At 47.9% G+C, this 11,694-nt stretch overlaps 1 protein-coding gene across 1 annotated transcript; it reads left to right on the top strand.

Moving 5' to 3' along the window:
- The first annotated feature begins 1,026 nt into the window (after positions 1-1,026).
- TRAPPC3 (trafficking protein particle complex subunit 3) lies at positions 1,027-11,428 on the top strand. The gene is made up of 5 exons (XM_026516676.4): positions 1,027-1,206; positions 8,390-8,487; positions 8,733-8,832; positions 10,060-10,242; positions 10,704-11,428. The coding sequence occupies exons 1-5, from the start codon at positions 1,165-1,167 to the stop codon at positions 10,821-10,823; spliced, it is 543 nt and encodes a 180-aa protein (XP_026372461.1). The 5' UTR covers positions 1,027-1,164; the 3' UTR covers positions 10,824-11,428.
- The last annotated feature ends 266 nt before the right edge of the window (positions 11,429-11,694 follow it).

Raw genomic sequence — 11,694 nt, 5'->3', positions numbered from 1 at the left:
TGTCATGGTGAGGGCTAGGGGCTAGAATGCAGCTGCTTACAGAGTCAGGCTCCCAAGCTTAAGTGAGGAGAGGGTGCTCGGGGACTCCCAGGCCAGCCCTCTCACAACTGACCAGCCAGGGGGGATGGCTGGAGCTGAAACCAAAGAGCTATGGTCAGGGACTGTAGGACTTCCCCTTGGTGATGGGTGAGGGTGTGGCCAGCACATTCCCCTGGTGTTTCTGGGACCTGTTTGTTGGGCTGTTTTGAGAGAGTGGTTGGAAGAAAGGGAATATGAATTTACTTTGCACCCAAGTGCTCTGCACTTGTGTCTCACCAATCTTCACAACAACTGGGAGAGGTCCAGCAACTTGCCTAAAATGGCAAAGCTGAGCTTAAAATCCAGGACTGGCTGTTACCAACTCTGGCGATCTTTCTTTTCCAGCGACGAGGCAGTGTCGTTGTTCTTGGGGAGGGAGGGGGACAAAGTGACCTGAATTTTAGCAAACAGACTGGATATTCCATCATGAGGCCACAGCGGTAGGATGCAGGTACTGGCTGCTTTTGGAGTTTGGGGACAGAGGACTATTTGAAGAGAAAGCCACTAGTGAAATGCTTGGCACATAGTAGGTTGTCATTAAATATTTTTGCAATAAGAAGCCAGATCTGTGTATGAACCATATTTTGTTTTCTGGGACATCCTGGGAGCTTCTGGCTCTGAATTGCGGCAACAGCGGAAGAAGCCAGTTCGAAAGGGGGACTTTCCAAGACCAACCCGTCGAGAGAGGAATTTGCGGAGCATCTGTGAGGGTGAGGGGGTGGGAGGAGAGGGAAGTGTGTGGAAGATACAGGATTACCGCAAGCTCCGGACGCCCCCCAGTGGCCAGAATGCAGCCCTGGGGGGAGCCAGGCTCTAAGAAATCAACCGCGCGCAAAGCTCTCTGGGAGTTGTAGTCCAGCTGTGCGGCCTTCGGGGCTGTTGGGTGTTGTAGTCTGACGTTTATTGGGCGAGAATTACCCTCGTCGGCCGGACCACGAGTCCCGTGGTGCCCCGCGCCAGACCGCGCAGGCGCGGTGAGTTGGTGCCGGTCAATCCCGAAGGCTGAGGGGCCGCGGCTGTGTCGAGCGGTGTCAGGAGGGGTCGCCGAGCGGGTCTGTGGCGAGACGGGGTAGGGTGGCCGGCACCATGTCTCGGCAGGCGAACCGTGGCACCGAGAGCAAGAAAATGGTAACTTGGAGCGCGTGACCCCGGCGGGCGCGGCGGAATGGAGGGGTTTGTGGAAGGGGCCCGGCGCGGGGCGCAGTTGGAAAAGGGCCTCCCGTGAGCGCAGGGTGCTTCCGCAGGAAGGAGGGAGGAGAGGCTGCCGGTGGGTCAGCAGGGGAGAATCACGCCGGGGGCGTCCCAGGCCTGAGGCAGGTTGGAGGGCCCGGAGCTGCGCAGAGACCCCTCCCCCGGGTCTTGAGAGCCACTGTGTGCGGGACCCGCGACGACGGCGGTAGTAACAGTAACTACCATTGTCGTTCCTTTACTCCGTGTTAGGCACTGGGCCAAGCACTTTGCGTACCTTAGCTCATTTAATCCGCAAAGTAACTCTCTCAGGTGGGTAATGTCACCGCAGTTTTACTGCTCAGTTAGGTTACATAACATGCCCAAATTTACAGCTAGGAAGAGTTAGGATTCAAACACGTGTCTCTGTAACTGCAGAGCTTCTGACTGCTAGGCCCTACTGCCTCTCACACTGTGCTCTGGGCATTGCAAGAGATGCTCAGATACTGGTCTTGCCAGAAAGGAACTTTCTATTTAGAGGAGTGAAAGATGGGCCAGAATAGGCTGTAGGTGGTGCCCCTCTGGTGAGAGGGCGGCGGCTCCTTTCTTGCCCTGGGAAGAGTGGGACACCATGTAGTCTCATGAAGGTTGGCTGCAGATGGCAGCTGGGCCTGGAAAGTAAGGTAGATGACGTTTTTCTCCAAGTTAAGACCTCTTGGCAGGTGTCCCTTTTCTTTTCCATGTTCTTACCTCCTCCACAGTTGCCCATGCTATCTGTCTTTGTTTTCAGATTTAGAAACGAAATATCCAAGGTTGTAGGTTGGGCAGGTGGATCAGGAGCCCTTTGTTGACACTCAGCTCTAGAGGGTGATTAAACATCCCTCACACCTTGACATCTTAGGCCAGAAACACCACCAAAAACGGACTGCAGGAGGCCTTAATACTTCAGAGTAGTACTTACCCTTTTATCCCTCAGATCCTTTTTGAGAAGCTGCTGATACCTATGGATCTTCTTCCCAGAATTAATAAATTGACAAACATATACACAGACATTTACTTATATTTGGGGGTGGTATTTATGGGCTCCCTGAAGATCCTCTATGGATCACAGGTTAAGAATTTCTGTTTTGGGGGCACCCGGCTGGCTCAGTCTGGGGAGCATGCAGCTCTTGACCTCAGGGCTGTGAGTACGAACCCCACATTGAGTGTAGAGATTACTTAGAAATAAAGTCTTTAAAAAAGTATTTCTGTTTTGGAGGAAGTACCAAGAATTTCAAAGGGAAAAAAAAGTGTATTTTGTTAGGAAGCAGTGTCATGTAGGGGGAAAAGCATGGCCATTGTTGGAATTCTGTCTTGATTGATCCTCAGTTTCCTTATTAATAAATTGGAGACGAGTGCCTACTTAGGATTAAGTGAGATGGCAGTGTACAATGTATGGGGCATGGTAAATGTTTGTTTCTTTCTCCTTTTCCTAAGATACGAGCAGGAAAGAGAGGTCTTCCTGCTTAGTTTTCATATCTTACTCTTGTCCTTTTTTTTTTTTTTAACCTGAAATCCCTATTGAAATCTTTAATACTGTTTTAAAGAGGAACCCGCAGGTTCCAACCTTAACCCCCAGTGTTCACTCGGCTTTGGTGAGTGGGGGAATTAGGGAGGGGCAGCAACATGCTCCTGTCTCAAGGCTTTTGCAACTTCTAGTGTCTGTGCTTAGAACTTCCTTCCCCCAGGGGCGCCTGGCTGGCTCAGTTGGTAGATCATGTGCCTCTTAATCTCAGGGTCCATGGGATTCTCAGGGGTTTTGAGTTCAAGCCCCACATTGGGCATGGAGCCTACTTAAAAACAAAACAAAAAAGAACCAAAAAAAAAAAAAACCCAAAAAAACCCTCCTTCCCCCAACGAATAACCCTAATCCTCATCTAGCTACTCCCCACTTTGTTCACAGTTACTCAAATGTCACCTCCTCTGAGAGGCCTTCCCTGACTACCTCACTAGTTTCTGTCCTCTTATTCCATTTTTCTTCCTAGCGCTATTTCATTATGAATTACATACTTGTTTATTTTCAGTCTCCCCCATGAGAATGTAACCACCAGAACAGGGATTCGTTTTGTTTACTGCTCTATTCCTCGCATCTAGAATGATGCTTGCCACTAGGCAGTCAATATTTAGTGAATGAGTGACATGAAGGTTTGGTGCATCTTCTCATTCACTTACTGCTGGCGCCTGCTTAGGGCCTGTCACGTGATCCTCTTTGTGGCCATCTGGTTTTGACATGCTCTTCTCCTCCCGGGGAGTCCTCCCCTCTAGCAGTCCTCTTCCCAGTTGGCCCTACCTTCTGCTGATTGCTGTATTCCCACTTAAACCATCCAAGACTTCAATGATTAATATGCCCAAGGAACGAGACCTCTGCTCTTAGTCTGTGTGAACAGAAGTAGCTGACATGTCTGGCAAACGTTTCCTTAGCCCTAACTGTATGCATAGCTCTGGGCTAGGTGCTGTGAGAGATGCATTCCTGTCCCATAACTTTGAGAAGCACATTCTGTGAGGCAGAAAAGTATACAACACCGTGGCATAGTACTGTCTGCATGGAGTCCCAGCTTAACTGATGACTTGCTGTGTGACCTCGGGCACGTTTCCTTATTGTTGTAAGCACCAGTTTCACCATCTTTAAGTATCTATCATGAAGTTGTTCTGAGAATGGATTGAGCTAGTGCATGAAAAGCAAGCGGTGTGATGGTGCTCTTAGCGCAGTTGGCTCTCGGTAAAAGTCAGCCAGCAGGCATCCTTGTTAGTAAAGATACTAGCCTTCATGTGTCTGTGTCATGTGTGGTTCCTGAATTCCACGGACAATCAAACCTTCTCTTATTTTGTGTCACGTTACTAGTAACCCAACCCCAGCGGCTCTGTTCTCCGGTGCTCAGGTGAGTTACTTCTGCGGTAGCAGCGCTCAGAGTCTCCGTGACGGGAGGCCAGAGGGGAAGAGAGAGGGATGAACTCCGTCCTGGCACTGACCTTCACTCCCAGCTGTTGGGGGCAGTCACACTGAATCACTTGCGTTGATAAAAATAGTAAATGTGTCTCTTGGAGCATTAGCTCCAAAGATCAGCCCCCTTAAGGAGATTTGTTATTTGTCTGGGACACTAACTAAAAAGCCTTTTGAAAACCCTCAAGTGCCATAACTCACCTGTAGGGCTTGGCTTAACTTGCTCTGCTCACGTTGTGCCTGCTCACGTTGTGCTCTGCTCACGTTGTGGGTATCCCACATCATCCTTGGAGATCAGATCAGCTCTTCCAGTATGAAGCCACTGCTGTGGTTTGTGGGTCTGCAAAGCATATTTCAGTCCATAATTTCATGAGATCCTCCCAGCAGTCCTGTAATCAACATGACAGATTTTACTGTTACCGTTTTTATGTGAGGAGATTGAGATTACGCGAAGTGAAGTGACTTAACCTAAAATCTCACAGCTAGTAAGTGACAGGCCAGACTCAGAATCAGGTCATCTGACTACAAACCCAGTATTCTTTCTGTATGCCTTATTAGTTGTTACAGAGGTCTTTATATTGATTCAGAATCTCCCTCCTGGGGGCGCCTGGGTGGCACAGCGGTTGAGCGTCTGCCTTCAGCTCAGGGCGTGATCCTGGCGTTATGGGATCGAGCCCCACATCAGGCTCCTCTGCTATGAGCCTGCTTCTTCCTCTCCCACTCCCCCTGCTTGTGTTCCTTCTCTAGCTGGCTGTCTCTATCCTGTCGAATAAATAAATAAAATCTTTAAAAAAAAAAAAAAAAAGAATCTCCCTCCTGGAACCTAGTTCAGGGTACTCTTGGATACCACACCACAGAAAACTAGTTTAAGAATAAAAACAGGGGCGCCTGAGTGGCTCAGTCGGTTAAGCATCTGACTCTTGGTTTCAGCTCAGGTCATGATCTCAGGGTCGTGAGATGGAGCCCAGCTTTGGGCTCCAGGCTAGGCGTGAGCCTACTTAGGATCCTCTCCCTCTCCCCCTCCCCCTTTCTCTCTCAAATACATACGTGCGTACGTACATAAAATCCCTGCTTCTTGTGTAGGTGCTGTGCTGCAGGCGCTCTACAAACATCATCGCATTGGGATCTCACAGTAACTCTCAAGGGCAGATAATATTGTCACCATTGTACAGATGGCGAAGAACTGATCCAAGATATTAAGTGATGGCTTAGGTCACGTAACTTTTTACAGGATGGTGCTCAACTATGAGAAGACTGAGTCTCGGTTACTTAGTCTGTCACCTGTAAAATGAGAATGAATAATGTTTGTTCCGCTAACCTCTCCTGGTTGGGATTAGGATCACTGAGAAACTGCGAAGGCATTCTGAAGGTTTTATAAATGTTTATGGCCGTTATTACTAAACATAGTTAAAGCACCTGAAAGTAGAAATGTTGCAGAAGAGATTTATGTTTTCTTCTGGGAGGGAGAATGGGATTATTATGTTCAGCGAGGAAATTGGATTAGTTGAATTAGCTGACCTTTAAGGTCCCACGGAACCTTTTGTTACAAGGGTCACAAAGACTGAAAACTCAGGTCAACAATAACCTCTCTGCCTTCCTCTTCTGTTTTCTTTTTTGTTCACTCCTTTCAAATCACACTGGTCTATTAGCTGTTTCTCAGACATGACAAACTTACTCCCATGTCAGTGCCTTTGCACTTGCTTCCTAGAATCTTTTCACCCAGATATCTTCATGGCTTATTCTTACTTCCTTCGGGTCTTTGCACAAATATCACCTTACTAGGCCTTCTATGACTATCCTGTTTAAAACTGATCTCTCCCTCCGTCCCTCCCTCCTCTCTTTCTTTGTGTGTGACGTGTGATATATATATATAAATAAATTATGTGTCTTATTATCTGTCTCCTTCCTATTAGATAGTCCCTGGAACATAGTAAACATTGAATGAATGACTTTTTCTATACCGCAGCCCCACTCCTATTTTTAAAGTATGAAGACCTTTGAGTTATATATTTGCATTTCACACTGTCAAGTAGGCTTGGTTCACAATCAGAGATGGAGACAGACTTGCAAATTAAGAGTGTGGAGAGCCTGGGTCAGGAATCCCATTCCCAAATCTCAGGCATATTGGTTCTGTGACCATGGACAGATATGTCTAGAACCTTGATTTTTTTTTTGTTGGTAAACTGGGGGCTGCTGTACGTATAAGGGCTTGATAACATCACGGTATGCATGTTACTTGGCATTATGGTGGGCTGAGGCCGTTGGAGTCTCCATCCAAGGGCTCATTAATAATGGAAGGAAAGCTCTCCTGATTTAATGCAGTCGTGCCAACTCTATAGACTGGTAACTGCTGGAGTGTCTCCATTCATTCATGTCCAAGCCATTCTAGTGCCAAACCCTTAACTTTACTAAAAAATCATTGTCCTCCTTAATAGCTTCCCTTAATTGCCATATTTGGTAAATGGTCTCTTGGAGACACCCTGATCTGACTGTTTTAGTTGAGTTCAAAAAGCTTCCTGATTCTTTTTTTTTTTTTTTTTTTTTTTAAAGATTTTATTTATTTATTTGACAGAGAAAGACAGCCAGCGAGGGAGGGAACACAAGCAGGGGGAGTGGGAGAGGAAGAAGCAGGCTCCTAGCGGAGGAGCCTGATGTGGGACTCGATCCCAGAATGCCAGGATCACGCCCTGAGCCTAAGGCAGACGCTTAACGACTGCGCCACCCAGGCGCCCCAGCTTCCTGATTCTGAAACTGATTCTCTTTGACTTCCTAGTGCAGCTAAGTTTTTTGTTGCTGTTTTGGGGTGTGTGTGTGGGGGGGTTAATATTGCACTTGTGGGGAACAGTAGATAGAATGAACGTTGGCTTAGAAACTCTTGTTTTTTGTTTCCCAGAATTATTTTTGGCAATAATTAGCTGTTTGTCCTTGGGCAGATTACTTAATCATTCTGAGTCTCCATTTCTTCATCTCTAAAATGAGATTAATTCCTGCCCTTTCTGCTTTACAGAATTATTGTGGGGTGGAAAATGAAATGATAAAAAATAGAACACAGTGTGGAAGCAAAAGGCACTTACAGTCACTTGCAGTGACCTCGCCACTAGGCCGTGGGGATGAGATGAGGGGCACTGACATGCTGAGAGCCTGGGCCTTAACCTTGCTTGGACTTTGTTCTCCAGAAGACTTGAGGACAGAAAGGTGCTCTGCTCCGAGTTTGACAAGCTTCCATTCAGAAGGGAGTGGCTGGGTGATTACTTCTGTGCGAATCTATTGGTCCAGACGTGCTGTTAGCATGTTTCTCACTTTGTTTAGCTCTGAAAGTGCCTTTTCCCCACCTCCTGCTTTTATTCTGTAGTCTTGGCATTACTCGTCCTGCACCTTCCACACCCCTGTTTCTTGGTGGGTAGGTGCCAGGAGTCTTTATCTGAGAACAGGGTTTCTGTGATTTTAATTGTGGTTGTAATAGAAACCAGTCCAGATCAGTATTATGTTCCAGGTACACAAAAGATTGGATTCCTTTCAGAGTTACCCCTTTCCTAGAAACATTTTCGCTCTGTGTCAAGAGGAACATTATTTTTCCTCATGCTGGTGACTTAGGAGGGGGGTTATCAGTGCAGTGGACTCTGGGACTTCCTCTCCTCCCCACAGACCAGGCCTGTGTGTCCTCTGCTGCATCTGGGTGGGGCACTGGGAGTGCAGTTGAACTCTAGGCCCCGACACTGCAGACATTTTAGATGTGGAGAAGCCAGGGGCCCCACCTGCTAAGGTACAGAAGGTAACCTGTAAATGTCTTCTTCAGGTCTTTCATAGTAGCCAGTGGATGGCTCCTGCTCCGCCCACCTCCAGTTCTGTTGACCTAAGCTTAGGCTTGGCAGCTGTGGTGGGGTCCTGGGTTAGCAGAAACCCACCCTGATGTGTTGGAAGAGTGATTGCTCCATGTGTGAAGTGCCTTTACAACCCGTTCTGTAGTGGGCGTGGCTAAAGCCCTGCCACCTTGACCCTGGGAGGAGCACACTCCTTGGCCACCCCACAGGGGATGATGTTCTTTCCCACCAGACGCAGATGACCTTCCTTTGAATCCTGACAGCAGCACTGAGGCTGACCTAGACTCACTAAACATTTTCTTTTGTGCTTCTTGGTCCTGATTGCATTTTGAACCTCTTTTAGAGCTCTGAGCTCTTCACCCTCACCTACGGGGCTCTGGTCACGCAGCTGTGCAAGGACTATGAAAATGATGAAGATGTGAATAAACAGCTGGACAAAATGTGAGTAAGCTCCTCTGCAGGAGAGAGAAGAATGGGGCTCCCTAGTGCACAATCTACATGGTCCTTTAGAGCCCAGCACCGGGTTCTCTCTTACAGCCAACATTTTGGGCATAGTTTCCACTGAGCTCATTTATTGGGATGTTTTGGGATTGTGCCCCATTTTCCCTTTACCACTAGCAGCCTTACATTCAGACATAAGACATTCATAGCCCATGATATAGTGTGTTCTCTCATTTTCTTCCCAGGGGCTATAACATTGGAGTCCGACTGATTGAAGATTTCTTGGCTCGGTCAAATGTTGGGAGGTGCCACGACTTTCGGGAAACCGCAGATGTCATCGCCAAGGTCATTATCCTGGGCCACCTGGCTATGCTGAAGGATGTCACTGGGAGGCACTGCTTACCACTCTCTCCATCTCCCTTAGAGAGGCTCTTAGTATTCCAAAAGTCTATTTAGGCAGCTGTCTGGGCCAAAGAAGCCTTCCTGGTGGTTTGGGAATAGCACAGATTATGGAAAGGGAAGAGTGGTTGGGATCATCCGCGTGGATGAAAGCCCCACTGACATGGAAGCCAGATCTCCTTGACTGTGAAGATGCGGCAGCGTAGCCTGGGGGTTAAGCAGGTAGGCTTTGGACTCAGACAGACCTGGCTTCAAGTTCTGGCTCCAGTACTTACTAGTTAAGGGTAAGTTAATTTTAACCTTTTTCATTACCACTTACCTCATCTTTAAAAGAAGAAAAGAAGAGCTACCCCACAGGGTGGTTGTAAGGCGAGACGAAATCATGAACACGAGCATTCAGGTAAAATGAGTGCGCTTAGTGGAGTGTGCTTGTGACGAGTGGTCGCTGTGGGTAGCATTAGCATTACATGTTGTCGAATTAAGAATAAACGGTACTACGCCTCTAGCTTTGTGGCATCTGTTCCCTAAAGGTTGGTTCTTTCGTTGTAGAGCATGCCGGCCCAAATCCTAGAGAGGGCTGACAGCAAAGAGGGCTTAGCGAAAGTTTGGAAGTAGGAGAGTAGATAGAGGGGAGGGTGTCTTCAGAGTAATTCAGCCGCAGTGACCGTATTTGCTTTCAAGAAAGCACAGACAGGGGGCACCTGGGGCCGCAGTCATTAAGCGTCTGCCTTTGGCTCAGGGCGTGATCCCGGCTTGCCTGGATCGAGTCCCACATCGGGCTCTTCCGCTGGGAACCTGCTTCTTCCTCTCCCACTCCCGTGCTGTGTTCCTTCTCTCACTGTATGTCTCTCTGTCGCATAAAAAAAAAAAAAAAGATAGCACAGACAGAGGGCAGGACAGTGGGCTGCGGCCTCTCATGTGCCGGTTCCGGGAAGCCACTCCCGTCAGAAGTGTAGGCGGACAGCAGGTTGCAGAGGCCTTGAAGGAGAGGGCTATGGAATCGTGCATAGATGATTTTCTTCTTTCGCCCTGAAGACCTGAAGGCCCAGTGTTTTGCAGAGGCCGCAGTTTTGTTCCCGAGCCACGTAACTCTCCTTCACCAGTCCCATCATCTTCCCTGGTGCGCAGCCCCCATTGCTCTTCCCCATGGTGCTGTTGTGTGTCCCCTGACAGGTGGCGTTCAAGATGTACTTGGGTATCACTCCAAGCATCACCAATTGGAGCCCAGCTGGTGACGAATTCTCCCTCATTTTGGAAAATAACCCCTTGGTGGACTTTGTGGAACTTCCTGATAACCACTCATCCCTTATTTATTCCAATCTCTTGTGTGGGGTGTTGCGGGGAGCCTTGGAGATGGTGAGTGCAGCTCTTTACCTTCTGGGGCACCTGAGATGTAGTAGGGGCTGGAAAAACGTTTGAATGAATGAGAGAGAGAGAAAAAAGGCCTTTGGTTCACCTCAGCACTCTGCTGCCTGAGACGTGATGCTACCGAGTGTAGGAGCCAAGTTGGGTGTGTCTACGTGGTGGTGATTCTCCCTGAGAGTGGTGCCGTCAGCCCCCAAAGCCCAGGAATACCCATTCCCTGATTGGCTCATTTGGTGACAGTCTCATTTGTGGGTGTTCTCTGCTAAATCTGTCCTTATGGGTCGGGGCCACTGCTTTCTGCACGGGAACATTGTAACTGGTGATCTCGTCCTTGTGGGAAACCAGCGCCCTCGTTTGGACTGCTGTGGATTAGTCAGTTACAGCCCCATCCCTGTGGTTCCCCAGAGGCTGTGGCTAGGCAGCTGCCCCTTCCTTTTCCCACTGTCCCCCAGGTCCAGATGGCTGTGGAGGCCAAGTTTGTCCAGGACACCCTGAAAGGAGACGGTGTGACAGAAATCCGGATGAGGTTCATCAGGAGGATTGAGGACAACCTCCCAGCTGGAGAGGAGTGACCGTCCCCAGGACTTCAGGGTAGCTAGCAGGAGCACTTGCTGGAATCAGTGCTCTCTGCCCTTTAGAACTCAGTGACTCTTTAACACGGTTGTTATATATTCTTCTAACTCTGTTTCCATTCTCCATGCTAATAAAGAGCAGACTGTGATATAGTCCATTTACCCCCCAAATGTGCACATTCAGGAGGGAAACTCTGTTCGCTTTCCCTTCAAAGGGGTTGGATGCAGTCATCTTTGGCTGGACTAGAAAGAGCTCAACCATTTTACATTCCTGTTTGAATTTCCCAAAGCAAAACCCATTTTGAACCCGTTAAGGCAAGCCTCGCACATCTATTCCTGGGCCTTTGGAATGCCATTGGCGAATGGCTGTAGAGAATCTGGGGTTGTGGGGGGGTTGCTGATGGGGTGGATAGGCATAGCTAGTTCTAGTCTGACACACTCTAGTGCTTGCCCGGAAGGGGAAGTCGTGCTGGGGACACTGACTTCTGGGAAGCCACCCAGGTCTCGTTCCTCCCTGCTCTTTGGAGGCGACATCTCCTCTTTTTACAGAGGGTCCATCCTTTTTTCTTACAGATTCTTCAATAAAGACATATTCTTGAGTGAAATCCTAATCATGTCCTGTTTTCTTTTCTTTTCTTTTTTTTTAGTTGTGCTACTTATTTTTACTAAGTTTTTAATTGTAATGCCAGTATAGTTAACATACAGTGTTATATTAGTTTCAGGTGTACAATATAGTGATGCAGCGATTTTATACATTACTCAGTGCTCATCATGAAAAGTGTATTCTTTTTTTTAAATATTTTTTTTATTATGTTAGTCACCATACAGTACATCCCTAGTTTTTGATGTAAAGTTCCATGATTCATTACTT

The sequence above is a fragment of the Ursus arctos genome, unplaced genomic scaffold (genome assembly GCF_023065955.2).
Source record: "Ursus arctos isolate Adak ecotype North America unplaced genomic scaffold, UrsArc2.0 scaffold_32, whole genome shotgun sequence".
Lineage (NCBI taxonomy): Eukaryota > Metazoa > Chordata > Mammalia > Carnivora > Ursidae > Ursus > Ursus arctos.
The sequence above is the reverse complement of the archived record's forward strand: the minus strand, read 5'-3'. Positions and strand labels throughout refer to the sequence as shown.